Below are 19271 nucleotides of genomic sequence, written 5' to 3' on the forward strand. Positions count from 1 at the left end.
TCTGTTCCAGATTTTCACTCATACCCCTTTGTAGTGTAGTGTTAAACCCAGACATTAGTTATACTAGAAAACAGCATGATTAAAGGATGCTTAAAATATACAAAAAAAACCCACTTATTAAAGATCCATGGAAAGCACTGAATTTATTTATACATGAACTCAGAAATTGCCTATTGAGAGAAAAGAAAATGCCCCTATACTGCTTTATTTTGTATTGCTTTTTTTAAAAAATGTAAAACAGAGAGAGTTACTTTTGTGCATGTCAAATGCATCACACAGTCCATTACATAACCTGTAAAGAAAATGTACAAATATCGGCTGCAAACTAATGTTTCTGAATGTCAGTGTTTTCTGACAGCCAATGCAAGAAACTATGGTTATCACTATACTACAACTTATCATAAATATATCGTGTTAGGCTTATTTTTTTTATTATTCCTTGATTGAATGATTATGGCAAGTCCGACATACCATTGTTCACAAAAGTATCTCTTGTTAGTGCCACATACTTATTTATACAGTCAAGTAGCCCTGATGTATTACAATATATGCCATAATTTATGTCATATATTGTAGATGATATTTCATTACTTTCATAGAGGGAGCACAGTAACAGCTACAATCCATATGTTGAAAAATAAGTGTCTAGCTGAACTCTGAGAAATTTCTGCCATCATGTTTTTCAGGTAAAATTTATGTGATGTCATGTAAGGTTTCATCCTGGTTCTTAGAGCAGGCTAGAACTGCAATTAACAAATGTGTGTGTTATATGTATTATTAGCTTAAATTCAGCAGTGGGTGTTAGAACCACATTCCATTTATACTGTAGCATTTTACCTATTATGTACAGTACTAAAAATTAATAAAAGAAAGACCTTTGTACAGTCTGCAGGGGCCTGAGTAGTCCCTCTGCCCTATCTGTTAGAATTGGTTTTATATCTTTTCAGCCAGAGAAGAAATACCAACAACTTTGTTGAGGAGTTGAGACAAGGCCATGTGACACTCATGTACAGCACTAAAAAAAACACTATAATAAGATATAGACAAGACACTAGAGACACACGGACAATTTTTATTATTTCAATTATACATTCAAGCATATAGCCATATAAATGTTTCTAGTTAGTACTATGCAATACGCTGAAAATCATTAGGAGTTAATTGTTCAATATCTAATGAATGAGTTAAGGTGGAGATTATTGCGCACAATCAGCTATTGATGGCGCGGTCAATGAAGTCTCGGAAAAGAGCAACGCGTGAAAAGAAATCAGGAGCTACCCCACTTCCACAACTCCGGACTATGAAAGACGAAATCCCTTGAATCACCTCATTACATATAAGTGGTCCACCAGAGTCACCCTGGAAACAAAAATGGAAAACTGGTTTAAGACTAATGTTACTTTTACTTCGCTCGTTTAATTGAAGGCTAATAACATTTTAAATAAATAATATATTTTATTATATTTTATATAATTTTTTTCTGTGTAAACCAAGATTACTCCTATAACCCTTTGGTTTACATGCTGACATTGATTACATCAACTATGCCTGTTTTAACAAGCAAGGTTCCTATCTTCCAAGTAATTTCATATTTCATAGGCAACAAATGGCGCGGCATGGCCTTAAAACGTAGTACATGCTGAGTTTCCAGTCCGCCATCTATTCTTCATGAATACTTGTGTGGGTATAAAACACCAGATACAAGATAATAATCATTTTCTGACCCTTGCTGCATAATACTTCTGTGTGCTCATATCCTTGATCTTGCAACCATTCTGCTTTGATACCGTTCTGTAAGACTAATACTTGCCTAGTAGACACTTTCTTTACTGAACTCCCCCACACCTCTGTTACCTAGTCTACAACTTTGTCTTCCAGTCTCTGCTATACATAATATGACCAGCACTCACATAAACACAGCTCTGTCACTACGGTTTCCAGGTTGGGACACTTACTTGATGTTGAACCCACAGACACCTATTCATAGACCTTCAGTCTATAAAATTCCCAGGTATAGTCACAATTATTTGCAGTTAGTTCTGATATATGATGCATGGCTGCATAGCAACAATGCAACCTTTAATTAATTTCAATATTCATACTATATATAAATATAGATGCATTTATTACAAAAATAATAAGGGTACCTGAGTTAGGTAGGGCCTTTAACTTAGTTGTGACTGCCCCCCAAAAAGTTCCCCTAATTCTGAATCTCCCTCGTTACCGTATTTTCAATTGTTTCCCATTACTCACAAAGCATATGCCGGCCTGACGCATGAATACTCCTGTACAAATGTTGTTGGGACGGCATAATTCTCTGCCTGTCACAGTGACATTGAGCTCCTGCAGGCGGTCAGGAATTCGCGCCTCAGTACCCAGTCGCCCCCATCCTGAAGTGACACACTGTGTTCCTGCTGGGACTGTCTCATTGACACGGGGCAGAGCCACTACATTTACTCTGCTGTTCAGAGTTGCACTCCTATCAAGCTGCAAGAAGAACAGAAAAAGTCAGTTATAAGCATTGTGTAACCTAGGCAGCATCTCTCAAACAGCAAAACACATTACTATTTCTGACAGTGTCCTTACCTTTAATATAATGATATCATTTTCCAGTGTCTGGGGATTAAAGCCATTCTCAAAGACTTGGGAGATTCTAAAGGTTTGTCTGGAGGCCTCATTCGCACGAAGAGAATGAGCTCCCAAAACTACAGTCACGCGAGACGGATTCCTAAATTGCAGGAGGGAGTAGTATGCTAAGTAAAAGGTTTATCTCATAAAGTGGTACAAATCACACACACTTGCTGTAACTTACAGCTTCTCCAACACATTCACACCCATTAGTCTAACTTGCAGTCATTGCAATGGACAATAGTACTAATCAAATATTTATGTACATTATAAAACCCAGTCGTCCTGTATTGATTGGGCAGATACAAACATCACATACAATCATATAGAAGATGCAGAGCCATAAGCAGAAATGTTAGCAACGTTGGCAAGAAGGAAAATTGACGCTCCCTAGTCTATAGCTGTAACCAAATTATTCATTATTCTGTGCCCCCTCCAGCTTCGTGCCTTGGGCATTTGCCCCTCTCACACAGCCCCAGTCAAAGCCCTGAGATGGCAGCCAAACGCTCCCACACTGTCTGCAATGACTGGTTTCCAACTGTCAATGAAACAGTCCTGCTGTGTTATTTGTGCTGTTCTGTACTTGAAAACGAGTGGGTTGTCCTCCAAGACATCTTACTTTCCAAGTGTTATAAACTGGGCCATGTAATGGAATAAAGGCAGTTTTAATGTTTTATAATTTAAGCTGGTGCTGTTCATTCTTTACATTTGATACATTTTTGGTCTCGGGTGGTGAGAGGGAGCCATAACCATGGCACAGTGAGCTATATTGGATTAAGAAACTTTATGGACATTGTGGTGAGTGTACCTAACAATTTTATTTATGTCCAATAAGGGGATTAAGAATGTTTGCCATTTGATTACTGCACACAAGTTTAAAAGTAAATGTTGAGTTTTGTTATTACTGAAGGGGAGATCTAATGAAAATACAAATGTAACATCAACAGTATATTGTTAGGTGAGACAGTGAAGATTTGCATTCATGCACTTCAGAACAAATGGAGCAGTAATCCAATGTAAACTAGTTCTAATAGTAGATGTCTATTGATATCAATATGGGAGAGCTTTCAGTGTCTCCTCTGTCTCGTCTATGTCAGCAGGTGTGTCAAAACCCCCCAAAATTTGCACCACTTACATCTATGCAATCAATATTTACATGAAAAGTGAGGTTTAAATTCAATCCATTACAACAGATTATGCCTTTCTCAATGGAAGTACTTACGTGTCTGACAGACAATGAGCAGCAGTCATTAGGAATTGAGGGGCAATTAGTGATCCCCCGCAGAAATGCTGACGCCTTAACTGTAGAGAGGCAATGTAAGGGTGAGAGTTGGGGGTGGCCTCTCTGCCTCCAACAATTTCAGTTTTGTAGGATCCTGAGGGAACGATTGTATTACAAACATAATGAATATATTTTTACCATGAAAAGAATCCATATCATAAAATCATTACAATGTTATAACATCTTAGATTATAGATCAATTCACATACATGCATTAAATGTGTTTAACTGATTTGTAGACTCATACAGGTAATATAGGATTAGAGCTCAGGATTTCATTAACATGTAGTTTGATGTACGTCCATTTGTGGGGTATAAATATACTTAGTTCTGTACTGTGCATGCAAACCATAATGCATCTACATCTTATACTTGTGTCCCACTATAACTGGAGAGGCGAAGTGGGAGTGGGCAATTGTAGGTTGAGAACAGTAAGATGGTACTTAATGGGACTTGCACGAGAAATGCTTCCTAGCAGGCTTATCTTTTGAGGGTACTGAAGACCTGGTAGAAAGACACCTGCTGATGATGATAATGACACCAGCAGCGCTATTTAGGAGCTTCTGGTTGGCCCCTCCAGCAACTTCACATAATATAGCGTCATTGATATATTATATGAAGTTATGTCTATTTGAATTTCTTATTTGTCATTCAATTTGGACTACTGCAGGAAAGAAGATTCAAATTGAATTTATAAAGAGTCAAAAAACGGATTTGGGGATGTTTGTATTTCATTACATTTTACTTGGAAAATGCGCTAAATTCTTGAAATTTACTTACAATCTATGCATAAATCAGAGCACAGGTTTCTATTAAACACAATCATTTAATGTTTATGTATGTTATTAATATCCATAGTGTATATAAAGTAAGTTCTTCATATACTACACAATAATACTCACCTGCATTCACCTGGCTTACCAACATAAGGGTCCCTAGTGCAAGCAGATGATCCATGTTAATCACAGGTCTGTATTCATGCAGTCAGATCCTGCACATTTATAGCTGTTCAACAACGGCTTACGTTACACAATTAACTGTCCTTTCTAACCCACAATGAGAAAGTTGCAGAAAATAGGATAGGGAAATAAAGTATGAGGAAAAAAGTGAACACAAAAGTGAAGTATATGACATAAGCAGGGTTGCAACATGTTCATTTTCTAAATAGAATCAGGGTTTTGGGTGCCTGAATGTCTGAATTTCTGATTGCTCCCTTCTTAAAACAATTTTTATGTCCCTCTGAAAGCAATCCTATCTTATTCAAGGGCAAAAATGTATCTTTGTTCAAGCAACTAAGTCATAATTCTGCACTTTGTAGTCTTTTGAATCATCAGCCGTCCCTCACTTGGCTTTCTGATTTACTTTAAGAAACACTATTATGTGGCTCATGTTGTTCAGAAGACATTATACACAGACCCTTGCAAGCAGGGCTGCCATCGGGGAGGTACGGCCAGTACAGCTGTAATGGGTCCCCTGGACTGTCCGGGCCCCTAGTCTAACCACCTGTCCCCCTCCGCGATGCTGAGGCTCCCGGTCACATCATCACTGTGCGCCACGCTCCCAGTCTATCAGTGACCCGGAGCTGCAGCAACACTACAAGAACAAGGTAAGTTAATTGGGCTGGGGGAGCCGAACATTTATTATGGTATGGGATGGGGGAGTGGAATATTTACTGTGATGGTATGGTGAAGGGGAGGGAGAGGAACATTTACTGGGATGGGATGGTGAGGGGGAGCGGAGCATTTATTGAGATGAGGAAGGGGGAGCGAAAAGGGACAGGGGGCCCTGCCAGATTAATTAGTACTGGTCCACACAGATTCTGATGGCAGCCCTGTGTGTTTATGGACAATTCATTCTATTATATATTAAAGGTAAGAACTGGACTGATAAAGCAACTGCATTATAAACAAGTTCGCTGGTTACACTATTTCAGAGTACGTAGTGTCCTATTTCCTCATGACATCTAGTTGCCATAAATGATGTGAATAGTTTCATGTGGCACCATAGTGTCTCTGGAATGGTATTCAGATGTATGCACAAATAAACGGACACACTGACTCTTTGTAAGGTTAAAGTATGTAATATGGTCCCAACTTTCAAGTTGCTAACAGATTTTTGCTCAATGCTTGTACTGTTTTATTGGTCATCGTGATTTCATACATCTCCAAAATAAACCAGAAGTCAGGGCTATATTTATGAAAGGGAGAAAAGCCCTATTTGGGTTTTGTTGGTTATAGGCCTCAATTTTTCATCAAAGTGGTTAATGTTGACAATAACATTGATTAAATATTATTGTCATATTTTTATCGCTATATAAAGGATAAGTTATAATAATTCTGTAAAGAAGTACAGGAGTCAGCCATGGAAGGTAAGATCATTTGGATCCAGGCTCATCATCAATTACTAAACAGTTAGCCCAGCTCCAATGGTATCAGCAGGTGTTGGCATAAGGATCCAATGGTTGACTCTTGATACATCTTATCAGTCCACCAATATACTTTTACCTTTCTTCTCCCTCACTACCATTCATACTTTGGTAACACATGACGGGGTTTGTCATGTCATGTGACATTCACCTTTTACATACGCTAGAGTGTAATCATTCCCCAGAGGGCCCACACAGTCTTACTTGCCTCGCTCATCACTTTAGTTGTAATCAAAACATTGAACTCACATGTATTGCTCACTGCAAATGAGCACACAAAGTGTTAATACCCTGTTATTCAGCAATAAAACGGATGCATTAGTAAAACACCAGCTAGTCAGGGAAAAAAAAGGTTGTGAATTTGTTTCAGAGCTGTGACTGAACGACTGTCATTGCAATAGCCAGAAGAAAAGGTAGTTCTATCAATGCCTGCACCCGCTATCATGGCAGCATAAGTGCAGTGAATCTGAAAAAGGTTACCGCTACTTACTTACTGGGTGTTGTAGTCTGCTCAAGTCACTGTGCATAATACATCAGAAGCACAAATACAGCTCCCAGAAGCCCCTGTAATGGTCACATGGTATTATTAATCTAAGCAGTGAGACTCCTCGTAAATGGACAGCTGTTGTCACTGATGGTCAGAGATATGAGGGAACCCACAATAGTAAGGAAAATAATGTAAATAGAAGATAATGAGTAGTTGTGGAATTTATGGTTTTACATGTGTATAAATTATTGTTTAAGTGCCATATCTGATACATGAGTTGATAACGCAAGACTTCCTCACCAAGGTTGCATTATGTCTCAACATGAGCTGTAACCACACTGAGGAAGTAGGGCTCCAACAGTTATATTATTACACTTGGATAACTTGTGCAATAAATACCTTTATTTTTTCTGCATAAGTACATACTATAAACCAGTACATTACTGTTATATCTGTACAAATAAATGGGGTGCTCTTTTTAAACTGAAACAGCATTAAAACAACATACACTATATGGAAAAAAGAATTCGGACACTTGACCATTACACCAACAATGACTGTAACGACATTGTATTCAAATACATATACTTTAATATGGAGTTGGTCCCCATTTTGCAGCGATAAAAGCTTCCACTCTTCTTGGAAGGCTTTCCACAAGATGTTGGAGTGTTTCTGTGGGAATTTGTGCCCATTCATTCTGTAGAACATTTTTGAGGTCAGGCACTGATGTTGGATGGGAAGGGCTGGCTCGCAATCTCCGTTTCAGTTCACCCCAAAGGTGTTCGATGGGGTTGAGGTCAGGGTTCTGTGCGGGTCAGTCAAGTTCTTCCACATCAAACTAATCAAACCATGTCTTTGTAGTCCTTGCTTTGTGCACTGGGGCAGTCATGTTGGAATAGAAAAGGCTTTCCCCAAATGGTTGCCACAAAATTGGAAGCATAGCAATTTCCAAAATTACTTTGTATGCTAAAGCATTAAGATTGCCCTTCACTGGAATAAGTGGCCTAGCCCAAATCCTGAATAACAACCCCATACCATTATCCCTCCTCCACCAAACTTCACATAATGCAGTCAGGCAGATAACGTTCTCCCGGCATCCGCCAACCCCAGACTCACTCATCTGACTGCCAAACAGAGAAACGTGATTCATCACTCCACAGAACACATTTCCACTGCTCCACAGTCCAGTGTTGGTGTGCTCTACACCACTCCACCTGACATCACACTTGGCATTGCTCTTTGTGATGTGAGGCTTGCATGCAGCTACTCGGCCATGTAAACCCATTCCATTAAGCTCCTGCCGCACAGTTTTTGTGCTTACACTAATGCCAGTGGAAGTTTTGAACTCTTCAACTTTAGCAGTAGTCGACCCCGCTCTGTGAATTTACATGGTCTTCCACTTCATTGCTGTTGTTCCTAAACTCTTCCACGTTCTAATAATATCACTCACAGTAATTATATATATATATATATATATATATATATATATATATATATACAGGAATACTCTGCACTCTCCACATTCATAATTCATGCTGTACTTACTACTTTTCTATATTAAAAACAGGGAATGTTAGTTTCACATATTGCAATATATGTTAAGCTGACTAACTCACATCAAAGTCTTACCATTCTTGTCAGTCCTAACATGAAAAGCATAGCATTTGAACATGTTAGGACTGACTAGAATGGGGAAGGATTTTTATGCCTTTACAGTGGTAAGGTATTCAATAGAAACAAGAGGGTGCAATATATATATATATATATATATATATATATATATATATATATATATATAAGTTAACCCGTGCATGATACTCATGCATTCTAGTCAAATCAAGCTACTTAAGGTCTTAAAAACGTTCTTGACATGCATTTGGACCTAGCCCAGGCCTCCTCAGGGGAAGAGCGTTACTTCCCGACGCAAGCGCCCTTTTTAATGTGTGTTCATGAGGTAAAATTACCTCACGAAAATGAGTTTGACCCCTCAACTCGTAAATTTAGCCTTTACTACCCCTCCCACGGGGGGAAGGGGGGATGATGGAAGTTAACTGACTTCACTATTCTAATTTTTTTGTCAAATAATGTCAGTATACCAAATTTCAGGTCAATTGGATGAGCCCTTTCTGAGAAAATAGTTTTTTACACACACACACACACACACTAACACACGCCGCTACACATGTGTGTTCATGAGGTAAAATTACCTCACGAAAATGAGTTTGAGCCCTCAACTCGTAAATTTAGCCTTTACTACCCCTCCCATAAGGGGAAGGGGGGATGATGGAAGTTAACTGACTTCACTATTCTAATTTTTTTGTCAAATAATGTCAGTATACCAAATTTCAGGTCAATTGGATAAGTCCTTTCTGAGAAAATAGTATTTTCCACACACACACACACACACACACACGCCGCTAGGCTTTTACTTTTATATATTAGATAATGCTAAGAATTTAGTAGGTCAGTGTATAACTCCGCCCAGCAGGTGGCGCTGCAGCTTGTTGTTTTTTTTTCACACACAGACTATCACACGCCGCTAGGCTTTTATATTATATATATATATATTTATATATATATATATATATATATCATCATCATCATTTATTTATATAGTGCCACTAATTCCGCAGCGCTGTACAGAGAACTCATTCATATCAGTCCCTGCCCCATTGGAGCTTACAGTCTAAATTCCCTAATATAGACACACACTGACACAGACAGAGAGGGAGACAGACTAGGGTCAATATTTGATAGCAGTCAATTAACCTACCAGTATGTTTTTGGAGTGTGGAAGAAAACCAAAGCACCTGGAGCAAACCCACGCAAGCACAGAGAGAACATACAAACTCCACACAGATAAAGCCATGTTCGGGAATTAAACCATGACCCCACTACTGGGGTCATGATGAGTAATTTACGGAATGAGTAATTTACGGATAAATAGCAGCAGTAAAAATCAAATAAATGAAAATGGAAATTGAAAAAAAAATGATAAAAAGTGAGGAAAAAAAGGAAATAATCAATAGTAAATGATAAATTAATAAACGCTAAAATAATAAACAATTGGCACAATGTTATAGCTGTATTAGTGAACAGTGTTGTTTGGAACCGCAGGGACTGGGATCGTAATGCAGGAACAAGGTGTTAACTCTTATCATATTTAGCCCTAGAAGATGTGTTCCCAGTCGGTGATGCTGTTGGTATCAGACCTGTGATTCTCCGGGCGGCAAAGGAGACATCTGCTTGGTCGGCAATCTTAACCGTGTGTGAAAAACGGACGTGCATTAGAGCCGCAGATTGACGCTGGGCGTCGTGGATTAAGATTGTTTGTTGTTTAGTGCTGTGCTCCAATGCACTTCGTGTGTGCATGGACTTTGTCAAGGATAGTTACAGGGTGTAAGTGAGGTTTTAAATAAAGTGCTTCTTTATTTCAATTGCATGGGCAGTGCATACTTTATTCATGTTACAGTCAGTAAGTTAAATGTAGGTCAGTAAAAGTAATAAAAGACGCTATGTGCCAATAAAAAGGTAAACTAAATAAAATAAAATCAATAATGTTAAAAATTAGAATATGGACAAAAACAACAATAAATAGAATAAAATTATATAAAATATAATAATAATAGAAACAAAATAAAACTAAAATAAAATTAAAAATAAATACAAATTAAAATAATAAATAGAAAATAAAATAAAATAAAAAAGGTGAAATGTTTAAAAATATAAAATGCTTAAGGGTACTATCTAAATGGCTAGGAAGGAGCCAAAATCGAAGTCTACATTTAATCCATAATCAGTCACAGTCTTCATCTTGTATATCCATCTTGCTTCAATGCAGGAAATATTTTTTTCATAGTTACCACCCCTCCAGAATTTTTTTCACATATTGGATACTGAGAAATTTTAGATCTTTAGGGTTGCAGTTGTAGCTACTGAGAAAATGGTTGGAAAGATTGGGTGTCTTCAAGACTTTTTTTATAATGGTTATGTGTTCTGCTATCCTGACTTTCAAAGTACGTTTTGTTCTTCCAAATTACTGGAGACCACATGTATATTCCAGCATGTAAATGACACCTTCCGCGTTGCAGTTAATGGCCAGTTGTATACTAGATTCTCTTCCATTAGAATTAGACTTAAATTTCATGATGGATTTTGGCTGTGCAATTAAGGCAATAGTGAAAACCTTGTGTTATTTGTGAATTTTGTCAAGATATTTCGTAAATTACTTGCTTTTATATAAAGAGCTCTCGATTTTTTTGGAGGATCTTTCTTCATCTAACCCCAGAATATGCCAATGTTTATAGTTGATTTCTTCTATAGCTTTTGTATTGCTATTAAATTGGGTAATAAAAGCAATATCTGGAATCGGTTGTATTTCTATCTTTTTGTATTGGAGGAGTTGTTTTCTGTCTAGTTTTTTGACTTCTTAAAATGCCATATGTATGATTGTCTTGTCACATTCCCGCTCCATGAATTTCTATTTCAGATTGTTTCCCTGTGTTTCAAAGACTTTAGAGCTGGGACAACTCCTTTTTAGACTTCTAACTTGGCCAGTTGGAATGTTTTGGATCCATTTCTTATGGTGATTGCATGAGGCTAGTAGGAAAATATAGCTTTCCTACTAGCTTTTGGCGTACAGTTACCCCGTAGGTGACAGATTCGCACCATTTGATGGAGGAGCTGCCCCACAATGCTACTACTCAATATGGGTGCAAAGCCACACACCCAATTCTGTCATTTTGATTGGCTGGCTGTTACACTCCTATGGAATTGTGATTAGATGATGAAGAACTCTATTTTATTGGTCCAAAGGACCACATCTACTCCGAGCCTACTGGGTAGAGAGAGGAAACTTTATTATTTGACCCTTCCATTGCTAAGGACAACTGGGACTTGTCATCTACATTTACCCTTAAAGTGTTAAGGATGAGTCCACTCGTTCTTAGCATTCAAGGGTTCAAAGCTGAAATAAATAATACTCCCTTGTTCCCCAACAGTTTTTATTGTCTCCATCGGGGTTGGGTGAAGTGCCCCCTCTTTAAAATAATGTGGCAACTTAGTACAATAACACCCTACTATACAGAAAACATTAAGCAGCCCAGGGATCACCGGACACTAACACCCTACATTACAGAAAGCGTTAAGAAGTCCATAGATGAGGGTTTTAATGCCAAGATCTTCCCCATACTGCCTTCAATAAATTCAGGTACACCCTCATTTGAGGCTGAAAGTTGTCTAGTTTTTAAAATGGTATGCCTTGTTGGGCCACCCATAAAATTTCTTCACATTTTATGCATTTCATTCAAGGCAGTGCCAACTAGAAAAAAAATGCTTTAGAATTTTTAATTGCAGATTTTATTATTAAAATCTATGTGTAGAATCCTGCTTTTTGCTGTTTTGGAAAATTGGTGTAATGTCAATACAAGAACCACACAGGGTTACTTGTATTTAGAGATGGGTGGGCTGGGTTCCCTGAGAACCGAACCCGCCGAACTCCACCTATCCGAGTACCAAGCTGAGCCGGCTCGGTACTCTGGTGTCAATTCGGAATCAAAATCGAGGCAAAACGTCATCGTGACATCGTCGGATCTCGAAGCTCGGTTCTCGCAATATTTGAAATCCATAAATACCTGCCTCCACAGCAATCCATCGCCATTTGACAGAGGAAGAGAGAAGGGTTAGGTCACAGGCAGCATTAGAGCAGGGAGAGAGCATTTCCTATAGCATTTCTTATAGCACTTGTTATAGCACTAACTTCTTATAGCACTTATAACAGCAGGAAGAGAGGAGGATAGAGGAGGCATTTTTGCAAACATTACCAACTGTTTGAGGTGTCATATTCCCTCCTCCAGAAACTATTTTCTGGCTGCAGAAATAGAAATATACCAGCTGTATAAAGTTTGGATTTTGCACTACAAGTGCTTTGGGGTGTCCCATATTCCCCAGTGTGAAACAACAATTTTGCTGGTGTTGAAAGTATTATCTAGCTGCACTATCTATTTAAAATTTTGCACTACAAGTGCTTTGGGTGTCCCATATTCCCCAGTGTGAAAAAACAATTTTTCTGGTGTTGAAAGTATTATCTAGCAGCACTATCTATTTAATATTTTGCACTACAAGTGCTTTGGGGTGTCCCATATTCCCCAGTGTGAAATAACAATCTTTCTGGTGTTGAAAGTATTATCTAGCAGCACTATCTATTTAATATTTTGCACTACAAGTGCTTTGGGATGTCCCATATTCCCCAGTGTGAAACAACAATTTTTCTGGTGTTGAAAGTATTATCTAGCAGCACTATTTATTTAATATTTTGCACTACAAGTGTTTGAGGTCTCATTAAAAGGGATTCACAGCAGTCCACATATGAGCATGATCAGCAAGCAGCTGCTTGCACCAGTCCTGATGTTAGTCTTCCCTGTATGTCATCTGGGAAAGCCTATGTAAAAGTACATAATCTTTTTAAATCAGGGAAAAAAACACACACCAAAAAAAAATGTTACCGTGTTGAAGCGAAAAAGAACTGTAACTGAGGAAAAGTTAACTGCCGATGTAATCATGAGCATTCTGATATTGTACCCATAAAGAAGGGCCATTTCAGCAGTTCTGCTGATGTGTGCCTGAACAGCCCGAGTGTAGCCGGTGATACATCAATTGAGGATGCCACTTTGAAATTAGAAGAGGATGAGAGGGAGATTTGTGTAGGCAACGAGGGCGCTAATGAGGATGTTGATGAGGATGAGGTTGTTTGTGTCAGTCCTGCACCAGTGGCAGCAGTTCTGACATGTGACAAGGAAAAGGCCATTGTCATGCCTGGGCATAAAACAAAAAAATCCACTTCTTATGTGTGGAATTATTTCTACCCAAATCCTGACAACAGTTGTATAGCCATTTGTAGTGTATGTCAAGCCACAGTCAGTCGAGGGAGGGACCTTAACCATCTTGGAAACTCATCCATGTTACGCCATTTGTCGAGAGTTCATGGCAAGGTGTTGGGAAAAGGTGAACGTTCTTCCAAAATAATTACAAGCACTCCATCATCAGCTAGGACCCTTTTGTCACCTACATTCCGACGGCTACAAAATACACCCACAACACCATCCTCATCAATATCCTCAGTAGCGATCGGAGTTAGCCCTGCATTCCACTTAGTAAGGCTGGATGACTCCTGCACTATAATTGATTCCTCTGAAGAATGTTATGCGTTAGTCCCACTGCTGCTGCTGGGGGTGAATCTTCCTACCATAAGAAGGCCAAGAAAAAGAGCAGTCCTACATTACAACAATTAACTGTGAAAGAATCATTTGCTAGGGGAAGCAAATATGACAGCAGTCACCCAGTGGCCAAGCTGATCACAGACGCCATGGCTGCCATGTTAGTGTTAGATCTGCGTCCAATATCCACAATAAATGCAGCTGGTTTTTCACAGTTAATTGATGTTTTGTGTCCGCGTTACAAAATTCCATCGCGACACCATTTTTCCCGTAAAGCTATTCCGCAACTATGCCAAAAAGTGTGTACAAATGCACTGAAAAATGCCATTCTGCCCACTGTCCACTTAACCACAGATATGTGGACAAGTGTAAGTGGGCAAACCAAAGACTATATGACTGTGACAGCCCACTGGGTTGGTCATTCACCTTCACCAGCAGGAACAGCAGCAGCATGTACACCACTACGTAACATTTGTCACAGGCAGGCCACTCTTTGTATCACCGGCTTCACTAACAGGCATACAGCTGACAATTTGTTTTACGAAAACTAAGAGATGTGATTGATACATGGCTTATACCACTTGGACTCTCCCCAGGATACGTCATTTCTGATAAAGCCAACAATATTGTGCGAGCATTACAGCTGGGTGAATTCCATCACATTCCCTGTTTTGCTCACCGTGAGGTGCAAGAGATGCTTTCGGTGGCCCGTAAAATTTCGGGGCATTTCAGGCATTCTGTCACAGCATGTAGTAGATTGCAGCAGCTCAAAGAACAGTTTAACTTGCCCTGCCACCAACTTAAGCAAGAGGTGTTAACTAGGTGGAATTCCACCCTGTACATGCTTCAGAGGATGGAGGAACAGCGCAAAGCCATCCAAGCATATTGCACAAGCCATGACATTGGGAAAGAAGGGGGGATGTATTTCACTCTTGCACAGTGGGGAATCCTTTCTGTGCTGTGCAAGGTGCTGAAAACATTTGAAGTTGTGACGTGTGAAGTGAGTGCATACTCTGCTAGCTTGAGCCAAGTCATTCCCTTAATTAGACTATTGGAAAAGCAGCTTGAGAAACTGAAGGGGGAGATGAAAGCAAGCAATTCCGCAAAGAATGTTGGCCTTGTAGATCAAGTTCTTAATTCGCTTCACAATGATCCTCGAATTATTAAAATCTTGAACTCGGATCACTACGTTTTGGCCACTGTGCTTGATCCAAGGTTTAAGACCTACATTGAGTCTTTGCATCAAAATGAGCGTGATGTGAACCTTTGCAAGGAACTATTGGTCAGCAAGTTGTCCGCTGAACTGTGCCTTGGCTTGACGACGTGTCCTCCTACAGTTTCTCAGGCAGCTGCTGCTCGTAAATAATTAAATTTTCCAAAGCAAAGCAGGGAAGACGCAGGGGGCAGACCAGAACAGTTTGATATCTGGTCTGGTTTGAAAGATTTTTCCAAAAAATGTGTGACTTTGCCCATAACTCCATCCAATACGAGTATTAACATGCAAAGGATGGTGGAGGATTATTTTCAAGAGGTAATTGATATGGAAATGTCAGACAGTCCTTTTCCTTACTGGGAAGAAAAGCAGGCCATTTGGAAACCCATGTACAAACTTGCTTTGCAATACCTAAGCTGCCCACCCTCCAGTGTGTACTCTGAAAGAGTGTTCAGCACAGCCGGGAACCTAGTCAGTGATCGACGTAGGAGGTTACTTCTGAAAAATGTGGAGAAGATGATGTTCATAAAAATGAACTACATCTTCCACGAGGAAGGCCTCAAAGACATCCAAACACTGACAGTTCTCTAATGGCGGATTCAAGCGGAGATGAATTGATAGTCTGTGATGATGATGTACACACTGATGAGGGTGAGGATGATGCTGAAGATGATGACAATAACATCTTTTTAAAACTGTCTATATAAGTGTAGGATGTAATCTACCCCCAAATAGGAAAGGCACTTGGGGCATTTCTATATCATGTACAGTCTTGAAAGGCTGCTGTTTTGTCAATTTCACTATAAGGGTAGGGTGTCATACACAGAAAGACACCAAACTGCCTTTGTCCATTTTTATTTTATTGTACAGTCTATATCGGCTGAATTTTTTACTATTTTACTACAAGTGGAGAGGGGCCTATAGAGACAGTCACCAAACTACCTTTGTCCATTTCTATTTTTATTGTACAGTCTATGCTGGCCGTCTTCTTTTCTATTTAACTACAAGTGGAGGGGGGTGGGCTGATACAGACAGACACCAAACTGCCTTTGTCCATTTCTATTTTTATTGTACAGTCTATTCTGGCTGTTTTTTTTCTATTTAACTACAAGTGGAGGGGGGGGGGTGGCAGATGCAGACAGAAACCAAACTGCCTTTGTCCATTTCTTTTTATATTTAACTATAAGTGTAGGGTATAATACACCCAAAGACGATGGCTGCATTGCCAATAGGCTAACATGGAGCGGAAGACAATCAGGTTTGTGTGTAGAATTAAGGACGCCCTACCAGGGATTAAACTGTTTTTTTCATAATTTATTAGCTTTACAATTACTTTACTTATCCAAGAAACAGGTGGAGCACTAAATTAGGTTATTTTAGCCCAAAAAAAATGATTTTTAAACAAAATTGATAAACAAAACCAAACAAAACCAAAACCAAAACACGCAAGGGCGGTTTTGCCAAAACCAATACCAAAACCAAAACACGAAGGTAATCCAGATCCAAAACCAAAACCAAAACACGGGGGTCAGTGACCATCTCTACTTGTAGTCTTTGGAAAAAAAATACACACATTTGCTTTCAGTTCACATTCTTGCAATTTTAATAAAAAATAAAAAACCCTTTTATGCCCATTTTGGGTAGAGTTTCTTCTCCGTGTCAGGAGGTATAAGGACACTAATTGTATTTTCTAGAAATACAAAGTCTTATGCAAAAATAAGATATAATTTGTATGGGTACCACGTACACAAGTTACTGATACTGATGTTGGAATGTGACCATCCCAAAATGTGCCAAAATAGGCTCAGCTCAGAGGTGAGAAAAGCCTTTGTGGCGAAGGGGTGAAACTTGTTGTGCATAGTGCCAAGACACTTCTTTGATGAATTTCAACATGACAAAACACGTTTATTCTAAGTCCTGCAGTGAAGCAGCTAGCAACTCTCGTTGTCTGTGCCTGCATCTCACCGAGGCAGTACTAGGCTGCCTTGACACTGGATATTGTGATAAGTAGTTCTCTGCTATTTAACTGGTATACATATATTCGGTGGTAATTGTTAACACGATTACCACAATTACGACACCCACCTGACCTACCCAAAAAAAACCAAAAGTATTAAAAAGCGATGTCAATATTAATAGACTTACCTGAAAAGTGACTGTCCACATCACCGATGATGCAGAATGCTGACTGCAAGTGATTTCGAATGAAGACCTGTCCGGCACTACAGTTTACTGTCATCGCGACTTCTATTAAAGTTCATTTAAATTAATGTCGGGTTAAGTGTTTAAACACTTAACCTGCGGGGTCCTGACATTGCCACTTTAAATTAACTTTAATAGAAGTCGCGATGACAGTAAACTAGTGCCGGACAGGTATTTATTCGAAATCACTTGCGGTCAGCATTCTGCATCATCGGTGATGTAGACAGTCACTTTTTAGGTAAGTCTTATTAATATTAACATCGCTTTTTAATACTTTCGTGTTTTTTTAGGTCAGGTGGGTGTAGGATTTTTCGCACCTGAAAAACCGTACTCCACCCCATCTATTGGGCCTGATTCATCAAGGGATATATCTGCCAATTTTGTGCGTATCGTACTCAAGACCACACTTCACATGCCCAGAATCGAGAGTTCCGCAGGAAAAACAGTGAGATGCAAATGAATAAGTAAGCAAAGTAGCTGCGTAGATGAGCGCAAAGACCACTTACGACACCCTACGTCCTTGGAAGTATAAAGGAGCGAGCGAAGGGCGGGCATCACTGTGAACTACTCAAAGTAGGCGTTTACCTCAGGATACGTATGATTCATACTGAACGCAGCAATAATACAATACGTAACACTTACCCCAGCTCAGGGTCATGTCTAAGTCCAAAGTAATAGCGGCAGCGCTGAATAAACACAGCTCTGTCACTGTAGTAATTTAATAACACAGCTGACCATACACCTGCATGCACTTCTATCATTACAAACCATTATAAAAGATTTACTGACAGACATTTACAATTGTTGGGAGTTTAAAGTGGTTGTTGTAAAAGCTTAAATATAAAAGCAAATTAATTAATTTACCTGTTTTTTTTTATCTTGAGATGTTTTCTCTATCTTATGCAGTGTTTTTTTAATGTCTAACTGTATTGAATATTTTTTGAGCCACATAAATAATGCTTTTCTATTTTAAAATATTGTTATGTGTCTGCTGAATAGTTTTTCACATGCTTCATTGCATTTTTTTGGTGCCTTGTCTATGTATCTCTTATCTATCTATATTTTTTTTAAAAATTGATGAACTTTTTTTTGTAAGATGTTTGTGTAGCCCTTCTGCTCCACGGGAGGTTTCTGTCCTTCCTGAGCTCGCCTTAGGACACCTGCGTTACGGTTTGACAGGTGTACCGCCCCAGTCAAACTCCCCACCTGCCACTGTCCTCGGAGCTGTTGTAACTCCCCACAATTTTTTAGGGGGGGATATTCTCCTCCACCCTTCAAACATTGTTTTTGCAAGGTATGGTTGCACTGTAAGGTGGGATAATAATAATAATAATAATAATAATAATAATAATTATAATAATAATAATAATAATAATACATTAAAGTAATTTGTCCCTGGTGCACTACAGGTCCAAGGATGGACAGTTTGTCATTAAGTAGTACTAGTACTACAAGCACAAAAATACTCCATGGCTGCAAGGCCATGCTGGGACCTATAGTGCTCCAAAGAAACATACAACACTACACAGGCACAAGTGTAAACCTGAAGTTTTTAATGTTAAAAATGAAGAACTACACATATTATTGGTCACCAACATAAAAGGATCTGTCATCTGTAATTTGTGATTTTATAAAAACCGAAGATGCAAAATCAGCCCCTAATAAATCTCCTGCTTAAATAAACTCAAGCATCCATAGCTATCACTATATCAATGTCGCCTATTGTACACTTATGTAAGCGAGACATACGCAAGAAAACAACTATAATCCTGATACATTGTACCCATTTTACACAACATAGACAACTTGCGACTGAATTC

General features: G+C 38.9%; 1 protein-coding gene across 1 annotated transcript; it reads right to left on the reverse strand.

Moving 5' to 3' along the window:
- Positions 1–1180: 1180 nt before the first annotated feature.
- Positions 1181–4950, reverse strand: AZU1 (azurocidin 1). Its single transcript, XM_075190637.1, has 5 exons — positions 4813–4950; positions 3851–4004; positions 2587–2728; positions 2254–2487; positions 1181–1359 (listed from the first exon to the last, which is right to left on the reverse strand). Exons 1-5 carry the CDS (start codon positions 4865–4867, stop codon positions 1210–1212), a joined length of 735 nt encoding a protein of 244 aa, XP_075046738.1. The 5' UTR covers positions 4868–4950; the 3' UTR covers positions 1181–1209.
- Between the last annotated feature and the right edge of the window lie 14321 nt (positions 4951–19271).

The sequence above is a fragment of the Mixophyes fleayi genome, chromosome 1 (genome assembly GCF_038048845.1).
Source record: "Mixophyes fleayi isolate aMixFle1 chromosome 1, aMixFle1.hap1, whole genome shotgun sequence".
Lineage (NCBI taxonomy): Eukaryota > Metazoa > Chordata > Amphibia > Anura > Limnodynastidae > Mixophyes > Mixophyes fleayi.